Source organism: Microchirus variegatus (assembly GCF_963457635.1).
Source record: "Microchirus variegatus genome assembly, chromosome: 18".
Lineage (NCBI taxonomy): Eukaryota > Metazoa > Chordata > Actinopteri > Pleuronectiformes > Soleidae > Microchirus > Microchirus variegatus.
The window spans coordinates 21,901,102-21,926,227 of NC_139819.1; the positions used below are offsets into that span (position 1 = coordinate 21,901,102).

At 39.9% G+C, this 25,126-nt stretch overlaps 1 protein-coding gene across 1 annotated transcript; it reads right to left on the reverse strand.

Annotated features, from left to right (window-relative positions):
• Window positions 1–254: 254 nt before the first annotated feature.
• adrb3a (adrenoceptor beta 3a) lies at window positions 255–11,044 on the reverse strand (the record flags this gene model as incomplete). Its single annotated transcript, XM_083905437.1, has 2 exons — window positions 255–350; window positions 9,753–11,044. 2 exons carry the CDS (start codon window positions 11,042–11,044, stop codon window positions 323–325), a joined length of 1,320 nt encoding a protein of 439 aa, XP_083761563.1. The 3' UTR covers window positions 255–322.
• Window positions 11,045–25,126: the final 14,082 nt, after the last annotated feature.

The following is a 25,126-nucleotide window of genomic DNA, read 5'->3' on the forward strand; positions in this document are numbered from 1 at the left end:
GAAAATATCTTCTTTCTTTATTTATTTAGTCTTCAAAGGCCTCACGTTTTCCTCTTCAGCGTCAACAACAGTTTTATTTTATTGTCTCACTCGAGTTTTGACGACTCAGCTGTTTGCACCGCAGAAGTGCTGAGTCACAGTGGGGGGGAGGAGGGGTCGTCGCCTCCCTGACACAGGTTCCTGCCTTTGGTTCTGAGACGTGAGCAGAGCCAGGAGTTTCACCTCCTCCTCCTCCTCCTCTTCGTCTTCCTCGCTCATGTTCTTGGCCTCAGGCAAGTCTGCAGATCGTGAGTTTAGCTTCAGCAGCTCCATGTTATGCCGCTCATCCGTCCATTTCCTGCAACGTGAAGCTGAACAGAACAGAGAGCCACGTGTTTCTGTTATTATTATTATTATTATTATTATTATTAATAATAATAATAATAATAATAATGATAATAATAATAATACATTTGTATTTGTATCAGTACCTTTCCAGAGGTGCAAAGTAAAGAAATGCATTTTCTTAAGTTACTGTATTGAATACTTTTTTTTTGTGTATTTTGTATTTTTCTAAGTACAATTTAAAATCAGGATTTTGTATTTTACTTATTTACGTATTGACTCGAGTATTGTACTTAGTTACTTTATAAATCCTATCCGTTACTCAGTAAAAATAAAAATAAAAATTGAAGACCTACACGGGGAAAATATACAACAGAACCAGACGAACGATAGCACCGGTTAGCACTGGCGCTAATGTGACGTCATACTTTGTGTCGCGCCGGGCGCATGAGAACCAAAATAGTTTTGGATTTCTGATCATATTTCTACTACCCTCACAACCCACGCAAAGTAACTAAGTAACTTTTACTTAAAGTACATTTCAAATGAACTACTTTTACTTCTACTTGAGTAATATATTCATCAAAGTATTGGTACTTGGTTTACTTTAGTACTTTTTCCACATCTGTGCCTTTCAAAGGACACTTTACAGGACGTAATAAAGACAATAAAACAGTTAAAACAGGACAAAGTACACAGAGTTTGCCGTTATAGCTTTTTTGTTGTGTTTCTGCTGAACTTAAAGGACATTAACAGCCCGATCAATTATTTTCATACCCGATGAATCCGTTTGTTTGGTTTCTCTCACAACTGAACTGAGTTTGTCTGATTTCTCAGCTTCTTAAATGTGAATATTTTCTGGTTTCTTTGTAACAAAGAAAATCATTGAAACGAATCAATTTTGGTTTGTGGACAAAAACCAAGGCATTTGAATAAGGACCAAATTAACAAGAAAACAATCAACAGATTCGTGAATAAATTATGAAAACAATCATACGTCGCAGTCTGGAAATACATGATTGATTGTGAGGGCAAATCGTGAAAATGATGTTATTCCGTTCTATATCTGCCAGTGTTAAAGGGTTAAATTCTACTCTTATATTTCAGACTTGAATCCAAACTTGTTAACATATTTATTCACAATGGCTTTTAATATCCATTTTTATTCTTTTTAAAAAACTGGAGTGGTCTGTTTATTAAAGGAAAGGAGCAGCGCTAACAAATAACGTTAGCGTACCTGTGTACTGCGTATGTGTGCCTCTGTTTTTATAGTTTAGCGTTACTTCAGAGACTAATTTTAACGATCTGGAGTCACACAAACATGACGTCACGCGCGTCAGTCGTCGTGGGAGGGGCTAAAAACTAGGTCATCGTGGTTTCACTTTGTCGACCTAAATGAATCCTTGTTCTGGGCGATGCCGACTATTATGATGGTAAATTTCAAGTCATTCCGAGATACTTTTTGTTTTTTTGAAGAAAGTCAGCTCACTGTCAAAGTGCATCAGGGTAAATGGATCATTTCCTGATTTTCAAAAATTCATAAAAATTATTCCTTAAGAGATTTGCAAATATTTTCAACAGTTCCTTATTCAGGGCGATGCCGACTATTATGACAGAAAATGTCAAGTCATTCCGAGATACTTTTTGTTTCTGTGAAGAAAGTCAGCTCACTGTCAAAGTGCATCAGGGCAAATGGATCATTTCCTGATTTTCAAAAATTCTAATGCCGTGCTTTTATTTCCTAAATCACTTTATAGAAATAAAGTACACAGCGTTGTGTGTCGGCGGTCACACCCTCCGTCATGTTGCTGCGTCTATCAGATAACGAGAGGCTCCAGGACGACGACAGTTTGCCGTCTCGCAGGTTTATTTATAAGCACCAGCATGTTTTCATGTGAATATAATCAGTGCATCAACTCCTTGTTTTCTCCCTCCTCTTCTTTCTAATCACAGAGCTATTGCAGAGTTGCCCTCATCCCTTTTATCCCGTGTGAAACTCTACCTTTACCCCCCTCACACACACACACACACACACACACCCCCAACAAGACAGGAATTCTGATGCTATCACGTCCAGCGTTCATGTCTCCACAGGAAGACATAAACTAGCTGCGACTGTAGGCTTCACATACAGGAAGAGAAATATGCAGGAAACCGTTCACAATGTGGTTCAAGCGTATTTCACTGTGGACTTAAAGGGACAATCAGTCTTCTATTAAATACCTTATTTTTTTTACAGTATCACTTTATTTGTGTTTATTAATACTTTCTACAGTATTTCATTGTTTTATTTTATGTTTTATTGCTCGTTGTTTGGTCTATGAGGTCACACGTTTTTATATTGTATATGTTTCTGCCGTTTTAAAGTGCTTTGTAAATAAAGTTGGATTGGATCGGATTGGAAATAGCAGAAGCAGGTTTCATATTTGATCAAGGACTTCCTTTTTTTTCTTTAAACAAAGTTCACAAAGTTCCACTCCTTCAGTTTATTTGTACAAATATTTTCAACGGATCCTTGTTCAGGGCGATGCCGACTATTATGACGGTAAATTTCAAGTCATTCCGAGATACTTTTTGTTTTTTTTGAAGAAAGTCAGCTCACTGTCAAAGTGATTCAGGGCAAATGGAGGATTTCGTGATTTTCAAAAATTGTGTGGAAATTCTGTTCTTTTGTGTCTGACCAGCACATACTGTGGTCCTGTCCAGATACACATTTATTTTTATCATATTTTGTATATGTGACAACTTGAGCAGTTTTATGAGAAACTTCTCCTTAGCTGGTTAGCTAACTAGCCTTTGTGCTAATACATCTGGCCATCTGTTGCTTCCTCTTGCATTTGTCACTACATTAAATGAGATGCAGCAGCAGCACAGCCGTAGCGTAGCTCACAGCCGTAGCTCATAGCCGTAGCTCACACGTAGCTCACAGCGTGTTTCCTGTTGTGATAATGATATTTCTGTCAGTTCTCCGTGCTCTGAGTGAACATCAGTCCACTCTGTGATTCTGGTCCTGACTCTAAACCAGACGACTCACATGTTCACGGTTCACTCCTCAATCTCCTCTGTTTGGCTTCTGCTCCGGGAAATCAAATGTTCTGCCCCCGTCTGTTAGCTTAACTTCAATGTTCTCAATCATGGATAAACTGTGCCAACAAACTCCCGCTGCTCATGACACCATCGCAATAAGCGATATTTCAGCTTAAATACACACATTAGGACTGAGGCACACGCACACACACGCACACACACACACACACACACACACACACACACGCACGCACACAAACAAATCCGGCATTAATGCTGTGATGAAAAAAAAAGACCTTGTGTGACTGTGTGCAACCTTCACTTCCTCTTTAATGGAACAGACATCTGGTTATGTGCAGTCACTGTGAAGATAGATAGATAGATAGATAGATAGATAGATAGATAGATAGATAGATAGATAGATAGAGCTAGCATATAGATAGATAGATATAGATAGATATATAGATGCTTGCTAGCATAGATAGATATATGCTTGCTAGCATAGATAGATAGATAGATAGATAGATAGATAGATAGATAGATAGATAGATAGATAGATAGATAGATAGATAGATAGATAGATAGATGCTAGCTAGCTTAGATAGATATATGCTTGCTAGCTTAAATAGATAGATAGATATATGCTAGCTAGCATAGATAGATAGATAGATAGATAGATAGATAGATAGATAGATAGATAGATAGATAGATAGATAGATGCTAGCTAGCTTAGATAGATATATGCTTGCTAGCATAGATAGATAGATAGATAGATAGATAGATAGATAGATAGATAGATAGATAGATAGATAGATAGATGCTAGCTAGCTAGCTTAGATAGATATATGCTTGCTAGCTTAAATAGATAGATAGATATATGCTAGCTAGCATAGATAGATAGATAGATAGATAGATAGATAGATAGATAGATAGATAGATAGATAGATAGATAGATAGATAGATAGATAGATAGATAGATCTGAAATATAAAGAAAGAACATAAGGTCCTATCTATTAAAGGTACAGTGCTTAACAAATTTATTAGACCACCATCCAAAGCCACAGCTGCCCTTAATGAACAGCATTAATAATTATCAAAATATTTTTTTATGTTTCTGTAGTGGTTAATATGCCAGTATGTAGAAGCTCTTTAAATAAAAGTAATACTTTTAATGCTGAAATATAACTATTATATTGTTATGCATGAATTTTCACATTTTAAATGGGAAAAAATAGGAAAGCACATTATTATTTATTGATTAAGGTGTCAAATTATAGTTATTTACTTTAATTTCTGAAATGAAACAGTCTTAGAGGTTGAATGTTATGCTTGAGCTATTTCTGGACATACTTAAAAACATATTTATGTATTCTCATTTTCATAAACAAGTTGTTAAGCACTGAATGTTGTAGATGAATTTGTCTTATTGTAAATTCCTCAAACATTCACACAATTCAATAAAAACACTAGTGTGGAGTTTTATAGATGTTTCCCTCTTTGTCTTGAAACCGATGAACGATGAATTATGAAATGCTTTCATGCAGAGAATGAGACAAGGAATTGCACTTGCTGCCGTTCTACACTGCGTACGTGACAGGAGCTGAAGCTGCTGTGATGTTGATAAGGGCTGCAGTGAAATGCCTGCATGTATTTCTGTGAAAACAGAGTCACTATTGACGATGGCCCTTCTGTGCACTTTAACCATCTGTGCATAGTAACCGTTCTTCATATCAGTGTTTGAAACTCCATCATCCCTGGGATTAGACCTCAGTCAGTGCTGGGATTAAAACACCTCTATTGTTACTCAGTGTTTGAGGAAACGTGCTCGTCATTGTTCTTCAGTGTTTGGATAAACAGATAGATGCGTGCTAGCTTAGATAGATAGATAGATAGATAGATAGATAGATAGATAGATAGATAGATAGATAGATAGATAGATAGATAGATAGATAGATAGATGCTTGCTAGCTTAGATAAAGATAGATAGAGCTAGCATATATAGATGCTAGCTAGCTTAGATAGAGGGATAGATATATAGATGCTTGCAAGCTTAGATAGATGGATGGATGGATAGATAGATAGCTATCATAGATAGATAGATGCTTGCTAGCTTAGATAGATAGATAGATAGATAGATAGATAGATAGATAGATAGATAGATAGATAGATAGATAGATAGATAGATAGATAGATAGATAGATAGATAGATGCTTGCTAGCATAGATAGATAGATAGATAGATAGATAGATAGATAGATAGATAGATAGATAGATAGATAGATAGATAGATAGATAGATAGATAGATAGATAGATAGATAGATAGATAGATAGATAGATGGGGACCGTACCTGTTCCCCATATATCCCCATATATGTGCCCCGGGTCCTATGTTTCCCGGGTCGTATGTTGCCCGCATTGTATGTGACTGGGGAACATAGGACCCTTTCTCTAACCCTAATCCTAACCCTACCCTTTTTCAAAAAAAGGGTCCTATGTTCCCCTGTCACATACAAAGTGGACCTTTTTTTGGAAAAACAGGGAACATAGGACCTGGGGAACATAGGTACGACCCCGATATATGCTAGCTAGCTTAGATAGATGCTTGCTAGCTTAGATAGATAGATAGATAGATAGATAGATAGATAGATAGATAGATAGATAGATAGATAGATAGATAGATAGATAGATAGATAGATAGATAGATAGATAGATAGATAGATAGATAGTAACCGTTCTTCATATCAGTGTTTGAAACTCCATCATCCCTGGGATCAGACCTCAGTCAGCGCTGGGATTAAAACACCTCTATTGTTACTCAGTGTTTGAGGAAACGTGCTCGTCATTGTTCTTCAGTGTTTGGATAAACGGAGAGTTGACAGCACCGATTGTCTCTAAAGATTCCTCACGTTGCATTAACGGTATCAGGTTCAGCGGATTAGACTCGACCTGGAACCGCCGTGAAATAAATCTGTCTTTGGTCGGCTGCTCTGGCTCAGGTTTGTACTCCTGCTCAGAGCGAATGGTAAAGTCCGCCGAGCTCGTGATTTACAACAGAACGCAGCGTGGCACCTTTTAAGGAAGACTTTTATATATGAACTCTAAATGTCTCCCTATGTTCCAGAGCCATCGATGATGCCGGTGAAATTCCGCTAACAGGGAGTCACGTGTTTGCCTTTGAGTAAATATTTAAATGGATCATCCCTTTAATCATAAAACTACCAGGTTACTGGTGGGAATTTACACATTAAAATCCTATGTTTTGTTGTTGAATGACACAATTTTAAAGGCTTGTTGCACTGCAAAACTGCATACCGTAAACTTCACCTTAACAAGAAAGTGAGAGAGTAACTTTAATCATCTATTTTGCATATTTTTTTGAATGAAGTAGTTTTTATTGTTCAAGGCAAAGTTTTACAGTGTAGAAATGAAAGCCAAACACACAGTGACAACGTTTTAGTTATTATCATTAAATGTTATTATTATACTTTGAGAAATAAGATAAAGTAAAGCATTATTTCCATTTGGAAAATGAAAACTTTGCATTGGAGTCAAATCAAAGCTCCAATTGGACCATAAAGTTAATTTACTTTAGCAGTAAATACTTCAGTAAGTTTAATCAATGATTTCCTTCTGCTGAAATTGTTCAAGGGATTTAAGGAAGTTTGAGTATAAAGATCTTCGCAGGTTTTTAACTCTGTTTAAAACAAATTTTAGAGACGACAACCAAACCAATTATTATAGTTTGAATACAGAGAAAAGTTCAAAATTTTGTGAAATATTAGAAGTAAAGAAATGAATCAACTTAATTTACCTTTATAATTAATATTGATTCTAATATTACAATATTACACAATTCTACAATGACGTCGCACAATTTAAATCCACTATTTTATATTATGCTGAAATTAAGAAACATGCAAGGTTTTTAAGGATTTTTTTTTAAAGAATTATAATTATTATATTTTAAATGGTGAAAAAAATATGCCATATTCCACTGTAATCTGAAATCTTGTGGATAAAACTTGTTAAAATTTGAATAAAAGTTGCATTAAAACTTCTATTTTTTTATTGGAATTTTTTAAAATGGACACATATAAGTCATGTTGTACCTCACTGTGTTCAGGGGCGCAGCTTGTGAACCCTACAGACTCTAGAATCGCCTCTGGCTGCGTTTGTGACATTTGGAGACGGCCGACCTGTGCAGCGTTCTCGTAAACAGCCTCTCAGTTATAGTGAAAGTCGCCTTGTGTGCGACTGATAAAGATTTATCTGCTGCAGTGGGTGGTGTTGGGTCGAGCTCACGGGGGCCCCACACTCACACTCAGGGACTCACACTGATATTTCAGTCATATCCTTTTAAAATGAGCCACAATCAGCCTTTAACACACACACACACACACATTATTGTACTTGCTGCATACTGAGGACCAGCATTTCCACTTTATAAATCAACACAATTACAAATTATATACTTCATGAATGACATCTACAAAGAACTACTTTTTTTTTTTTTTTGGTCCAAAATTTGACAAAAACGTCATACTTTACTATGTCGACCAAAATTTAAAAAACATGTTGACCCCAAATTTTTGGTCAAAAATTTTACAAAAACGTCATACTATATTATGTTATCCAAAATGTGTAAAAAAAAAAAAATTTGACCCAAAATTTGACAAAAACGTCATATTATACTATGTCGTCCAAAATTTTAAAAAATCTTTGACAAAAAATCTTTGGTCCAAAATTTTAAAAAAACGTTATTATACTATGTCATCATAAATTGTAAAAAAATTTGACCCAAAATTTTTTTTTTTTTGACAAATTGAGTATAGCATATAGCAACCTAAGGAAGTGATTTCAATGAATACAAAGTGAGGACCGGCCAAAATGTCCTCACTCCGTAAAAATGACCTCACTTTGTTGGTTAAAAACCCTCACTGGTCCTCAGTATGCCTCAAGTACAAGAACACTCACACATACACACACACACACACTGGAGTTTCATGAGTTTATCATTCTCTCTCTCTCAGATACCACAGATCATGACACTGGGGGAAAAAAAGAGACCGTTCCACATGAAGAACATTGTGGTTTTAGTACAAAATACAAGATGATATTGTTATCTATAATTAACAAGTGTGCATAGCCACACCTCTCCACACACACACACACACACACACACACACACACACACACACACACTAACACACTGCCAGAGATCAGATAGTTATTTTTAATGCATCAGCTGACGACACATTAAAAACAAACAGTAAGTGATACACACACAGGCCTCACTTATTTATTGAATCGCGCTCACACGTTAGCACCTGAAGCCTCCACTGCTGCACACAGACTTTATTTTCTCACACGTTTTCGGCCTGTGTTTACTCTCCTGCTTTTGGCTTCAGCGCATTAATATAGTAGAACATGTTTTTTTTTTTTTTTTGTCAAATGCACTCAGGAGAGTAGAAAAGCTCTTTAGTTTTTTACATTTGAAGAATAATTTAGACAAAATGTCAGAATTTTCCTGACAAATATAAGATGTTCTTTTTTTTAATTTAAATGACAAAAAAAACACTTTATTGGTGTGTTTTTGAATATAAATAACAAATAGTACTTCTATACTAATGATTCTATACTTAAATACCGTAAATATTCACATTTCTGCTTCAGTATGTGAATCATTTTAAGGTTTAAAACTGAGATTCTACCAAATAAGATGCACTTTTTTAGCTTTTATGTGACTCATTCAACACTTTTATTCATTTTATTTTAACTTTGGCAGCTACGCTGCAAAAATATTGCATATTCCAGACATTTCTGGGGAAATTGTTCTTAATTTCGTTGTAAATAAACATTAAAAATAGTCTCAATAAGAGAGTGCAGCATTTACTATTTAATTTGTTGTTTTTAATGTATTTTATTGCTTTAATGTAAAGCACTTTGTGTCTATTGTAAAGGGCTATGCAAATACATTTGATTGATTGATTGATTAATTCCCAGTAACAAGCTCAAACAATGATTGTTTTGTCTGTGTATTTAAGTTTGTGTTAAACACAGAAGGAAAATTCACTCCCAGACATTGAAAAAGACATTCTAAGGTATGAATAATAAATAAATATTATAGTCAGTAAATAGTCAATAAATAATTCAGCTTAAGAGAAATTTCTTATATGACAGAATTTCCTTTCCTGCAGATTTACAAGCTATCGTTTGAAGTTTTCTGACCCCGGGAATCGGCAGCAGATTATTATCTTATTTTTTATCTTGTCTTATTCCAAACGGTGTTCTATTTTTTGCAGTGTAACGACTGTTGTTTTTATACTCGACACTCGACTAAACTGCACGTCACTTACGTTCATCGCGGAACCAATAAAAAACGAGACAAAAAAACACTTACAATCTGGTCTCTGACTCTGATAAGTCACTGACTTGCGTGCTGTCGTTGGACTGCAGAGGACCAGGCGAAGCCTCCTCGCTCTTGCTGCTTCCCCGCGAGCTCGCCGCGCTCTCGTTGCCCGCGCCGCCGCCCGAGGACTTGTGGAAAGGTCCGGCCGCCCCGGCCTCGGCCCGCCGCGGGAAGCAGGAGCAGCGAGTCCTCAGCTCCTTGTAGAAGGCGTTGAGCCGCAGCGTGGACAGCCACGGGCAGCACAGCAGGTTCTTGAACGCCGCGCGGAACTCCGGACTCCGGCAGTAGATGATGGGATTGAGGCCCGAGTTGATGTAGCCCAGCCAGTTCAGGAGCCTAAAGATCCTCTCGGGCGGAACGTCCTTGTTGAAAGCGTTGATGATGTTGGCGACGAAGAACGGGAGCCAGCACGCGGTGAACGTCCCCATGATGATGCCCAGCGTCTTCAGGGCCTTGTGCTCTTTGACCAGCGCGAGCCTGGACGGCCTCCGCTTGGCGCTCTTCCTCCTCACCGCGCCGTTACACGTTGACGGCAGGAAGTTGTTGACGCTCGGGCAAACCTGACCCGCCGTCGCCGTCGTCGCGCACTCGTTCTGAAAACGCTTGCGATTCTTATCTATGAGCTGGACCTGCCGCGTGGCTATGAGAAAGACTTTGGCGTAGACGAATATCATCACGACGAGCGGGACGTAAAAAGAAACGATGGAGGAGACGATGGCGAAGGCCCAGTTGGTCACGAAGTCGCAGCACGCCGGGTCGCTGTAGCACCGCACGGCCTCGGACTCCTCCGCCCGGTAGTAGCCTTTCATAATTGGCACGAAGGAGATCAAGGCCGACACGGCCCACACCAAGCAAACGATCACCCTGGCGCGCCACTTGTTGAGCAGGACCTTGTAGCGGAGAGGCCTCGTGATGGCGACGTATCGGTCCACGGCGATGACGCACAGCGTCTCAATGCTCGCCGTCACGCACAGGACGTCCACCGACGTCCAGAACTCGCAGAAGGTGTCGCTGAGCTGCCAGTTGCCCGTCACCACGATGGTGGCGCCCAGCGGCACCACCAGGACGCCCATGATGAGGTCGGCGCACGCCAGCGACATGATGAAGATGTTGGTGGTCGTCTGCAGCTGCGAGGTGTGGGCCACGGCGACGATGACCAGCAGGTTCCCCGCCACGATGGTCAGGATGATGACGGCCAGGACGACGAGGCTCCAGGGGCCCGCCGCGTCGTGGTAGGACTCGGTGGCGTTGATCCGCAGCGACACGTTCAGGTTTGCGTCCATCGTCCGCTCAGCAGTCGGTGGTTTTCACGAACGGGAGGAAGAAAACTGCCAAAGGAGCACTTTTTGTCAGCATGGTAACTTTTGCTTAGAGTAAAGTTGTCGACATTGTCCTCGGGAGACGGCACTCACTGCCTCACATCTCTTAGATTGTTGGCGTTGCAGGGCGGCAGAGGCTCCACATGGACGGGATGGTTTGTGGAGGCTCCTTTGGTCTACGCGACCTCAACATGGTCCCTGGTGTAGATGGGAAAACAATATTAGCTCTTTTTAAAGCACGTTCTATAGAATCCAAGAAAAGTGTCCAAATCAAATCCAGTGGTGGAGAAGACAGAAGAAGAGGTTCTGGAGGAGGAAGAAGAAGACGACCCAGCCGTTGTCCACCGGGGTTCGGTTTTCACTGATTCTGCTGAAGAAGCTCACACAGTTTAAAGTGTTGGAGAGCAAGCAAACAGTGACGCCGCTGCAGGAACCGCCAGAGTGCACCAGAGCGGCTGCACACTCTGTCTTTTGCTCTCTCTCTCTCTCTGACACTGTATTGGCTGGAGAAAGGAGGGGAGGAGTCGAAAAGTGTGTCCGAGTGTCAAAGCCGTACAGGGATCAGTGCCCTAATAGAGCCACACACACACACACACACACACATTCTTGTACTTGCTGCATGTTGAGGACCGAGTAGTGCTGACAAAGTGAGGACCAGCATTTTCCACTTTGTAAATCAACACATTTACAAATATCTTCACTGGACTCATGAAAGGTTTGAGAGTGACACTACACTGTGAATACACAGTAAATACACTGTAAACTACACTGTAAATACACGGTAAATAAACTGTGGGGGAAAAAAACAGTAAATACTCTGTAAAATACATAGTAAATACACTGATAAATACACTGTAAATACACTGATAAATACACTGTAAATACACGTTAAATAAACTGTGGGAAAAAAAACAGTAAATACTCTGTAAAATACACGGTAAATGCACTTCAGCGATGACACCTATAAAGAACTACTAACTGCAGTACAATGTTCGCAGGTGGAGCCCCAGAGCAAAAAGTGTGTGAAACACCAGGGCTAGAAAACGGGTTTTTGTACCAAATTGTGGAGCTCTGTTAAAAAGGGTACAGCATGTGACTCAACACACACACATACACACACACACACACAACTGTGGAGAACAGGAAGTCAGTGCCCCCTCCCTTTGACTCAAAGCGGTAAAAGAAAATAAAAGATGACTATCTCGCTCTTACAATCGGGCGAATGCCTTCCACGCGATTCATGTCAGATACCCAGCGTATATATCTGCCTCCGCGATGCCTCGTCACCGAGCAGCAGTTCCTTCTTTGGTCCGACCATTATTATTATTATTATTATTCCCACATCTGCAGCTGCGACGGCTCTCGCGGCGTTCCATCCCCACCTCTGTGGCGTTTCAGTCCGTCTGAGCCGAGCGTATTGTTGGTGCACGACATTAGTCTCTCTTCGTTCAGTTTACATTTACAGTGACAGAAAGTGACATTTTGTCCTCATTTATTAATAAAATGTCCCTTCGGTAACAAATGGTCTCCAGGGAGAATCTAGTAAGTTTAATCATATTTTTTTGAGTCATCTGACAGGAAGTTGTGTCGTTGGTGCACTTTCAGGTTCCTATTCCAATTCCTATCTTAAACCTCGAGCTCAACCCTTAATCTTAAAGGGACACTGTGTAGTATTTATATAACCCAAAATCCACTTTTTTATACATATTATGTGCTCCTGCATTGTCTAGGCGCTGTATAATAGTTTTTGTTTCATTTTCGTAGTGTTTCAAAAAGTCATGTAAAATAACACAGTCGCGGGGCCGCGGTTGCATAGCCACTGTTAGCAGAGAGACGCCATGTTTCTACCGGAGCCTGTAAGGACAAACGTGAGAGAACAAATCAAGCGTCTCTTTACTTGTAGCGGAAGTCCCGCCTCCTCTCTCTCCGCTTCGTCTGCTACGGCCGCGGTAGCTCGCCCTCTCCCTCGCCTCACGAACCTCATCTGCTGACACGGAGAAAGACGACGAGGACGACATTTGACCGGCTGAGGACACCGTAGCGCTCAGGGAAGGGAGGGGGTGAGCAGAGGAGCAGTTCTTTGTTGTAAATTTCAGCCTCTCCTCTAGATGGCACTATAAACTACTTACTTCACCTTTAACTGGCCCTCAAAAAACCAAGTGTTGAGGGTTATTTGGGACACCCCTTAAATGCAGATACATCTTCAGACTGTAGGGGGCAGAATAACGCCAAAGCTGCGTCCAGTCTGTCAACTCCAAAAAGAAGAAGAAGAAGAAGAACACATTTACGTCAAGATTATTTATTAAGAAGTTATTAGGTTGTCAGTTAGTTATAAAATGATACTCATACAAATATTCAGCTGACAGTTACCACACACCACGACTTATTGAAAAGTAAACCACACCAGCCGGCTTTTGACAAAAGATCGTAAAATAAAAATAAATGTTACGCAACAATGACGTCAGTAATCCATAATATGGGCCTAAACTAAGATAATACAATGGTTTTCATCATTTTTATATCTCTATTAACAAAGAAAATACTTCATTTGTATCGTACTCGTTTCGCTGCTTTCGACGACATCTTTGTTATGTCAAAACATGCAATGCATTCTGGGTAGCCCTTGCTCCCTAGGGTGGTCTCGGAAAATCTCAATATTGAGGGCGATACAGACCTAAACTCGCCCCTCAACTTATATTTTCTGAGAATCGGGACAGCACTTGGACTAGAGGGAGAGCATTTTTGAGATTGAGGGTTAAGCAAGGAATTGGAATTCACCCCAAGAGTGTGCAGCGCAGGCTTGATCTGCCGCAGCCATCTGGACTTTGCAAACTGCAATTCAAATCACAACGCAGTTCATCTGCTCTTTGCCAACACTCCCATGCCTGGAGAGGGAAGACTGTTTTCGTTTTGCTTATTTAGCAATAAATAGCCGACTGATAACGGACCATATGTTGAACATGAAAATGATGTATGAATCTTCTGCCTCGAGTGGTTCCTCGACATGTTTGGATCTGCTTAAGTGGCCATCGCCGAGATGTTCGAGTGTGTTTGTGCCGTCAAACGAGGTCAAATCCACTGAGGACACTGATCGTCCACACTGTAGCAGCATTTATGAGCTTCAGACAGGGCCGTTTCTAGCTGTTTGGGGGCCCTATGCGAGATACCATTTGGGGGCCCCTATTTTTTTTCAATCTCGAGGTAGAGATTCCTAACTTTTTCTAAATACCCCGCAAACACTTACATGCTTTGCAAATATATGCATAATGAATGCATCCAATACATGCAAATAAAGACAGGTAAAATAAACCGCGTGAGACATAAATCCTTCAAATTGCAAGGTTGGTTTTATTTCAAACATTCTATCAACACAGATATGTACATCGATAGTCTGCCGTTACAATCGATTTGCCTCGGGTGCACTGTGGAGTCGGGATGAGTGTTTTTAATGCCATGCTAACTTGTATCATTGACTTGTGCTAGCCATAGCATCAGCGAACTCGGCAACTACAAGAACTGAATGAAATTTCTTGAAAACGTCTCCAGACGTCTCCATCACACCGGCTGAGTTGGAAAATAGGTCTTAGGTCCAAAATTCCGAACTATCCCTTTAACAGTAGTAGTATATAACACTACTCATGTCATTTTTAGCTATTTTTATGCAGAGGTGTTACTGTATTATGTCTTTTAGAAACTCAATTTCTAAAATGAAAATGGATGTAGCCTCAGATGAACTGGACCTTTATCTCCACAGCCACAGTCCTCGAGTCCAAACACACGCTAACGAGTCGACGACAACATCGCAGCTAGGACAACAGCGCGGCAGGTAAACAGCGCACAGTAACACAACCATGACAGGTGACCTCGGCGAGGCCTTTTCATTCAGGGCAGCTGTGGCTGAGCGTAAACACGCCTCACAGAAAGGGTTCAAGCTGTTCCACATTGTTTTATCTGCCCGGGCTAATTTTAATCTGACACTTGCAATCTGACAGCACAATCTGGAGCATGTTCGTGATCGTGCGGGTTTCAGGACTGTGATCGAAACACAAGATTAAATCAGTGTTTGCACACGATGCCTTCACAACAGTTTGACTTGATGGGATCAGATGTTTGCGAATGCCTCTTTTTGGATTTGTTTGGAGCTCTCTTCTTTTTTTTTTTTGCTTTTGTTGCGCAGGAAACCCACCATTAGCCAAAGAGGCTAATCAAGACTGGAAGGAGCAGTGGGGAGGGGGGAGGAGTGCAGAACATCATCTCCAGAGCTCAGAGTCCTCATTTAGGGATCAAGCGAAACTTAAATATATGGCGTCTCGAAAATAAAATGCATGGCTTAGTTTTATTTGTAAAATCTATCTCAGAGGTCAAGAGATAACAGTGGATCAGAAGACATTTTTCCACATGTGCTTCCTGTGGGGAGTTAAAGCCCAATCCTCGTTTCTTTGCCAACAGATCTACAGTTGATCTTATGACAGACACAGATCCAGAATCTGTGAAAGCCGCAGAACCAGTGTCCGTCCAAGGTGTAGGTCAGAGGTCGCTCTCACAGCCATGTCGAGGACTTAAAGGTATAGTTCGGAATTTTGGAAATAAGACCTATTTTCCAACTCAGCCGGTGTGATGGAGACGTCTGGAGACGTTTTCAAGAAATTTCCTTCAGTTCTTCTAGCAGCAGCGGACTGATTCCGCTGCTGCTGCTGAGAAAGTAGTCCCTCAAAAATTCATGCGATGCGAGGTTAGTTTTGTTTCAAATATCATTCTATCAACACAGATATGTACATCGATAGTCTGCCGTTACAATTGATTTGCCTCGGGTGCACTGTGGAGTCGGTATGAGTGTTTCTAATGCCATGGTAGCGTGTACCATTGACTTGCGTTAGCCATAGCACCAGCGAACTCGGAGAACTGAATGAAATAGATGAAATGTCTTGAAAACGTCTCCAGACGTCTCCATAGGAAAATAGGTCTTATGTCCAAAATTCCGAACTATCCCTTTAACGGCCACTTAATTCCATAATTCAGCATCTTTGTAGACTTCGCCTGTTTCTTCAAGAGAGAGTATTAAGTGCACACCAAAGGTGAACGCTGTATTGATGACACCACGTTGGCAGCGAAAGCTTCCGCAAACGACGCCGAAGCCGCTTTAAATCCATGAAAATCCAGCAATATAACTCAGAACCTGGTCAAACGGTGATATCTGGAGGTATCTGATCAGGGTATCTGTGGGGTCTTAAAAAAAAGTCTTAAATCCAATAATTTGAATTTAAGGCCTTAAAATGTCTTAAATTCTCCTAAAATCTCATAAAAGGTCTTAAATACAGTTTTGAAAGGTCTTAAAAATCTACTAAAATTTCTTTTATTTAAAACATGCATAAACTTCAGTCTCGCTTTGAAATGTTTCCATTTATGGGGATGCGATAACAACAATAACTACAACACGGAACTAAAATAGGCCACCTGTGTTGCCCGGGGAGAATTTATTGAACACCACTAGCTAGTGTGCTATGCGCGCCGCGGTGTGTTACACCTTAGCATAGCAGCAGAGAAAACTTAACGAAAGCCCGCAGCTTAAGCCGGTTTGCAAGTTCAATGATTTGTGGCTCCAATTTTCCTTCGTGTCTTTTGTACTTTTTTGCCAGTACGGATTTGAAATGGGTCTTAAATTGTGTTCATTATGGTCTTAAAAAAGGTCTTAAAAAGTCTTAAATTTGACTTGTTGAAACCTGCAGAGAACCTGCTGATCCTTAAAACGTCCCTGGGTGTTATGCCACGGCAGGTTGGGGTGAAAGAAAACGTGGGGAACCCGTTTTTCCCGCTTTTCCTCGACTGTTTTGGTCCCAACAGCTGTCCACCATCTTCATCTTCTCCTGTGAATACAGACATATTTCCTGTATAGATATGTCGTCTGGTATGCAGGTTCGTGGATCGTGCGACTGCAGCTTTCGCAGCTCAGTTCCGTGTTCTCCGCGCTCGAGGGGGGAACTCCGTTCAGGTGTGAACGACACCACAAACAGAGTTCACCACATCTTTGGCCTGTGATCGAGGCCTCGTGTTGCGGAGGCGAGAGAGGAAGCTCGGCTTTAAGGCAACTTTTTTTCCGCTACTGTCATGTCGTGGGTAAACCGCGGTCCATTTAATCCCTGAGTGGAACCACATGCTGGGCTTTTCTGGGGCTCGTACGGGAGGAAAACACCACCGGCCTCTGTCCCTCCACACACTCTCAGGAGAGATCTCCCAGACTATTTTGGGGCCATGTTAAATATTTCATGATGTAAACGCCACTTAAATACTTTTACTACAGATGCTTCTAAGCTGGGGCTCATGCTCCTTGTAATGACAAACGGAACTTCATTTCACTTAAGACCATAATCACAGTGAGAGTTCACAGTCCACAGCTCTGCCTTTTTCCTCTGTAGGATTTTTTTTTATATCCATCTCACAAAACTTTTACTTTTAAAGCGGACCTAGACCGGAAGTTCCAATTAACGCTGTTTTTTTTTAGTGTGTATCTGCGTCATTACCTTGTTTACGAAGCCCTGAAGGTTCTAAACAAACAGTTCAGCCACTGCTGAGAACGCTGTGTTTTATTGTAATCTCAGCCTCAGTGAGATCTCTGAAAAAACCCGGTCCGGTTACGTAAACACCGGTTCTCCTGAACAGCAGATCCTCCTGCTCCGTGCACTAGTCCGGGCACATCTGGTTGCGTACATTGAACCGCAGAAGAAGAACAACGTCCGTTGTGGAGGTGTTTCACGAGTGACAGTGTCTTCTGACTCTGGGTCAAAGGTCGTCAAAGGGACTGCGGCGGGGAGTCGTGAAGAAGCTAATTTTAAACACTGTTAAAACAATGTTTTGATAATGAGTAGCAGTGCATCCACTGTTCCAGAGGGGGGAGCTGTGCTTCTGACACCAGGTGTGCTGATTGTGTCACTTCCGGGTATTGGCCAATCACAAGACAGTTGGGAAGGCTCTACGCTGGCTGGCCAATCACAACACACTCTGTCTTCTGGGTGTGAGATTTATGTCTGAAATATCACGGCTGAGGAGAGCATCAGTGAGGAGAGATTTCTATCGGCTCGTTTGCAGCAACTAGGAGGTTTTTGAGCATAAAAACATATTAATGTATGTAAGTAGACCTCCATAACTAACATATATGTGCAACAGCGCCACTCTGTGTGAGCTTTAAAAGAAATCATGTTTGTTAGCATCAGCAACACCGCGCTACATATCTTAAATGTGTTTCCCCGCAGTGTGCAACTGCAATAACGACAAACTTTACTCTATGCTGTGGTGCAGTCCGTGTCCAAACCTAAAATCATCCATCCGTCCATCTTCTACCACTTTATCCTCCACATCCTGGACAAACAACCATCCACTGCCACTCAACTCTCACTCAGTTCAGAGTGTCCAATTGACTTTATCCCCAAATCTGCATGTTTTTGGACTGTGAAAGGAAACTGGAGAACCCAGAGAAAACCCATACGCATTTTATTGTACATCTAAGTGTTTAGACGAGGACCTCTATAGTGTTGTCCTTCACACGAGGGTCACGGGAGGCTTGAAATCCCATTATTTCCCCTGTCTTTGAACACGGCTGTGACGATGGATCACTGTCCTGACAAAGGCTACTAAATAAATGGAAACAATGGAAATACATTTTTATTGAAGCATATTCAATAATCATAATTCATAATTCACTTACATTTGATTGATTTAGATAACTTTATTATACTTTGTGTGCTCTCAATCGGACGGTTTAATCTGGCTAAGGCCGTAGTCCGACTGAGACAGTCCGTAGGTGGCGCTGTATCTCTCTATAAACTATATATATATATATACATATATTGTGTTGTTTGTTCTTTTCTTGCAACAGCGCTGCAGTTTATACGTCGTCTCCTTTCACTTCCAGGTCAAAGACCGGAGAGGAAATTCTGGTTCACGGCAAGAACACCAAGTCCTACTCCAGTATAACTGCTGCAGGAGTAATCAGACTATGAATCACGTTATCCAGGTATGTTAGTCTGACTAAGACTAGCTCGATCTTAGTCAGACTTGCACCTTTACACAACATTAAGAAAACTGAATAATTGTCCCCAAGTTTACCGCATTCCAGTTCGTAAGTTTAACGTATTTCAGGTTAGCGATCGTTAGCAACACCAGTAACAATGCGCTAACAAACAAACGTTTAGGAAAACCCCGTAGCCTCACGTATAACGAGTTCCAACTACAAATGGAATGCAGCATCGAGCTTGTGTGTGAGGACAAACTACAAACACAAGAAAAAGAAATGGGACAAATATGGTAATAGTTTTGCGTATTGGTTGAAAACATTAAAAAAAAAGTGGACTTCTGAGATTTTCCCATTCTAAGAATAGCTCCCAAAAGACCGGACCCATGTTGATAAAAAGTCAATATGATTATAAACTCTTTGTGCATTCTTTTAAACTCAAAGTCATTATTTTACTCTCAAATGCATAATACATCTGAATCACTTACATATGCTTTAATTGGTTTAGTATTAGTTTATTGATTTAGAACAGTATAAATCATCTGTATTTACTAATCACGCTTTATTTTCTTAACTTAATTGCCGCGTTTGCACATAATTGTTAGTGATATTGTTTGCTTGTGTGGAGCTGAAGTGTGTTTGTGTCTGGTGATTTAGCTTTGGGACGTTTTAACAGCACTGTGTGGTTTATTAGAAAAATGATGGCATGAAAAAAAAAAATTAAAACTGCATTAATTTGAAGCAATAAATAAGAAAGGCAGCGAGGACCTTTACTGCTGATGATACATCATTACCCTGAGAACGTTCTATTTTTACATCTTACACAAGGCTTTTTTTTCCCGTTCGCTGCTTATGACACATTTTTCTCTGTAATCGTATTTTTTTCCTCCGTCCGCCGCTAATCGTCCTCCTGAACTCTGAACTCTGTCTCGTCATCTCGGCCTCGAGCTGCTTTGTCTCCACCAAAGTGGTCCAGAGGGTTCGAGGGAGGTCACGTCATTGTCTGGAAACACAGCTCAGCAGGTCGTGGTCGGGCTTTTTTCTTATGGACCGAGTTCACTTAATACGAAGCGTCGTTCAAGAGCTGTTTGACTTCAAGATTGGAGCGGCTGCTGCTACGTTAGCTTAGCTCACCAGATCAGTGGTAGCAATGAACATTACAGTAACTGCAAATACAAAATGCTTTCACTTTATTGTAAACGGTGGAAAACTGAGCTAACTCGGATGAGCGACGTGATGTAGCATGCAGCTAACAACAACTCTGTGACATGTCGCTCATTCTGCTAGCAACAGGTATTTCAATATCTTGTTTGAAAGGAGCAAAGTTCAAGATTGGAGCAGCTGCTGCTGCCGTTGCTACTGTCAGGATAATTTGGTAAAAGATGGATGTTGGAGCCAGCTCAGGAATCAAACAAGAGTTTATTTCTGTACAGAAAGAGCAATCACGAAGCAACTTGCAGATTAAGTCACCCCGCGAAGACTGGTGAATCAATGGAAAACCTCTCTAGTTAACCTGTCTGGTGGGTGATTCAAACCCCCTCCCACACAGACAGAGCAGAACAAAAGGTTTCCTCCCTCCCACGGGAAGAGAGGGAATCAGGTAGACCCCCCATAGGGAGAGAGGAAGATAGGGTGTTTACGACTCAAACCCCTGTGTGTAAAACAAAATAGCAAATGGTCCCTTGATCTTAGGTCACTACAGTTCATACTTTTACATTTATACGATATCAATACAAAATTTCCGTAACATATCCCTCCTGTTTATGCTGATTTTAAGCATAATTATAACATACATTTTGTAGAGTGTGAGAGCGAAAACCCTTTCGAGCAGTTCAAAACATTCTATTTATCCATTATCCTTTCAGAAAGGGAAACTCTCTCACGGTTCCGCTGCCCCGGCAACCACACACAGGTACTCCATGTTACAAGAAACAGTAATCATACACAAAATCAAACATTGTTTCCGTCAAAACAGAACATAAAACATCCTTTCTTAATCTAACAATCCCTTTGAACATAAACACAAAATGACAAACATTCACACGTCATCCGGTAAATTTGAATGTTAAAACTTCAGTCGTGTTGTCTCCTGAAATGTCCAGACTATGTTGAATCAGGTTTCCTGTTACTGACGTTCAGGGCCCACAGTCCATTTTCTGCTGTATGAGCTGTTGCTTTCATACAGTCAACGTTTTCCCTATATTTTTGCATCACTTTCAGACCAAATTCTGCTCTTGATCTTGTCGTACACTTCCTTGTACTTGCTCAGTTGACACAATGCCATGCTCCTTCAGACTAAACTGCTGATGATGTTGTTATCATCACAGTTCAAGCTCCTCCTCTCATTGGCTCTTCCACTTCCTTTGCACCCCCCTTGGGTACACTGGTTCACAGCAGCCGCAGCCACTCAACTTCCTTGTCTCAAGCTGAGCTTCCACCATCTTTTCTGAAAGTAAAGCAAACCTATGGACTAGCCTATGGAGGGCAGTCATCTAATGTGGGTTATTTAATATTCAGTACATTGCAATCTTTAAAACAGTGAGTCCTTTCTGCAGCTGTGTTAGCATAAGTTCACCTGTTAGCATTCCATGCAGTGTTAGTACTGTGATTTAAAACATGCAGTTATCCAAACATAATCAGTTTAGTGTTTTGGTAGTACACTTTTCATAAAATTTTGTTAAATCACTGTTGCATTAATTGTATCAACCAAACCTTAACTTTAAAATTATCAACGGTAATGACAACCAACCACTCACTTCCATATTCACACCTCAATTTCCAACATTCAATATACATAATTCCCTGGCTAGGAGTTTAAACTTCCACTCTTTACCAAATTCCAAAAACATCTTTCTCAATTTGTTTTACCAACTGCTCTCTCTCTCTAGGTTATCCAATGGTGCTATTACAATCCAATGACAGACTATCAGTTATTACTTTATTTTTACTAATGACTACACTATTCATAACTAAATATTTCAACTCTCGATCTGGTAATGGAATTCTCAGTGGAGTATTAAACTACCACCAAAGATTACAAATGTATAATTTATCAAATCTTCCATTACATTTATTTCATCTTTCCAAAAATGTTAAATTTGAATTATATTATTTCAATATGTATTTCCATTATTGTTCTCCCCCCTTGCACAGATTTACTCTGTGCACATTATTACAAATTCTAAGTCCCCTTACTTTCGTTATTTTACCTTTACTTGTATCCTGCGCTTTGTAATCTTTATGAGGTCCTTCATGAAGTCAGCATGTTCCTTAAAGACCTAAAAAAAAAATCTTAAGATTTATTTCTTTAAACGTTTAAATGAAATACCTAATTTTGTTCAAACCAGGCATTAGTTCTTATTTCAATTTAACAGCTAAAATACAATACACAGTTACAAACTAAGACATCAGAATATATATATATTTCCATCTATTTGCATACATCTTAAATCTGCTGAAAATTTTTACATTTCTATATCCAAATCTTTTTAGTAAATCTCCACATTTGAATTGTATGTGTAGCTTACTTACAGTGACTTTAAATCTTGTTCTTTCTTCTTTTCAAAGTTTTTTTTTAAGACTCAGGGGGAGTGAGCAAATGTCAGAGAAACATGATAATAGAGTAACATATGGATAACCACTCCTACTTCACAGAGAGTCTTCAAGTTTCATTTCTCACTAAGCCAGTCAAAAGTACACTGCTCCATATCACAACAAAAACAACCATTCTCACTGCACATTGATTTCCCAATTGCCACTTACATCATTATACATCACTAAAATAACATTTACAAAAACTTACATCTCCAACAATTGAAATACCGTTAATCTTTTCTTTGATTTTAACCTAATCAGAGTCAATCAAACCAATATGTCACCACCTTGAAGCAGAAAACCATTTCCAAATTAGCACATTTGACCTTGTACTAAGTTTAAATGTCAACATACTTTAGACAACCTTAAACTCTCCAATACACTCCTCACATTATCTACAGAGACACATACACTCAAAGTTATTTCTGCAGAGTCAGTTTCCTATAAGTCAGTCAGATCTGTTAGTGGATTCACGGATTGAATTAGGTAGTCATCCAATATACCTATATCAAATGTATCTAATTGTTCTTTATAATATCCAAAATTATCAAAAGATATTTATTTGGTCAATTTGAGTTCACCCAAGGCTTTGAGAAGAAAAAGAGCGTCCCCGATTTCTCCTCTCTTGGCGATTCATTAGAAACAACATAGCGTCCTATGTCGTTCCTCATGACCTTTATTATCTCCTAGCCTAATTGTAGATTACTTTACTTATTATTCATTTTTATTCTTAATCAATTATTATTTAAACCCTATTGTGACTGTATTGTATATTTCAGATGTTAGTTGGTTACCACAAGTCATTTTCACATCACATCAACATCCACCAACACACATCTCTTGTCTACAATGAGACAAAGACATTTGCAAATCAAACAAAATCTTGTCACACCTTCAACTTAAAAACTATTTCCATTTGTCCACTGGGCCTTTCAAAGCACTCTTGCACAGCTTGAATTCTCCCATTCATTCACATTCATGCTCTACATCAGAGGTGTCAAACTTATTTCCACTATAGGCCACATCAGCATACTGGTTGCCCTCATAGGGCCAGATGTAACTGTACGACAGAATAAATATAACTAAAAATGCAAATGCAATCTCAGAAAAAGACTTTGAAGCACATGTGATTCTTCAGCCACAATTTGACCATTTGTTGTTTTCCTTAAATTTACACGTACTCTACATAAACCACACTTATCAAGAGCTGTTAAGGACTTAGTGTCTTGATCAGGGACACTCCATCCTAGACAATCTTTCTCTCATTAACCATCTCATGTATCATATAAAACACAGGAACAAATTAAGCTGAGCTAACTCAGCCCCAGCCACATATCATCACCTCCATAGTGACAAGAAATATATAGTTCTTATAACTAAATACACAGTTCCTATTATTTATTTATTTAATTAATTAATGTGTTAATTTATTGTTACTGTTGTTTTTACTTTTTTTTATTTGTATGTATTTTATTCAACATTCTAATCATATCTCAACTTCAACTTTAACTTATTCTTTTCACTCTCACTACTTTCCACAGTATGTCCCAATCAACTTACTCTTCCTTGCTTCTCAAACAACTTCATCATTTTATAATAGTCTATTCAACATCCAAAAACCTCCAAAAGCACATGATTACCATGCACAATAAAACACTAAAAAACTTCCTCATCTTCTAGGTTCTGGTGTGTATGTGTGTGTGTAGGTGCATAACCTGTTTATTGTCAAGTCATTCTGATGAATCCTCAACTCATCTGGGTCTCCTTTCTCCTTTCCCCCCTCCAGCCTCCTTGACCTCTGCCTTTTTGAGCCTTACATTGTCGAGCCCAATGTCCAAATTTGCCACAATTGTAGCAGCTCTCATCTCCATCAATTCTCCATCCTCCTCGTCCTCCTCCTCTTCCTCCTCCTCTCCTGCCTCCACGATTGATGTTGTCTCAGAAATACACATCAGAAAATTCATTAGCATACTTTTCCACTTTTCATACCACTTATCTGACCTTGTCGCTTTCGGACTTCCTGTGACACTTCCGGTATGTGCAGGAACAGAGAGAGGAGGTGCAGAGTGAGAAGGAGGGGGAGAGATTGGAGCAGAGGCCTGAGCTGGAGGTGGTGGTTGTTGAGTGCTGATGCACGGGGGATGGAGACCCAGAGGCGTCATTCTCCTGTTTATCTCAGTTGGAGTTAAAAACAGAATTAAATTTATAACATCCTGCATCTCTTCTTCCTGTCTTTTCTCAATTCCCTTAGACTTAGCCTCAATCTTTTCTACCAATTCTTTGCATTCTTCTACCAGTAGTTTTCCTCTAAAACCATACTTCTTTTCCCATTTTTTTTCACATATTTCACAGTCTAACGCTTTCTGGCTCATCCGTTTCACATCTCCTTTAAATTGAACCTCGTCAGGTTCACAACATTTGTAACTGTTACAGTTTCCCATTTTTAT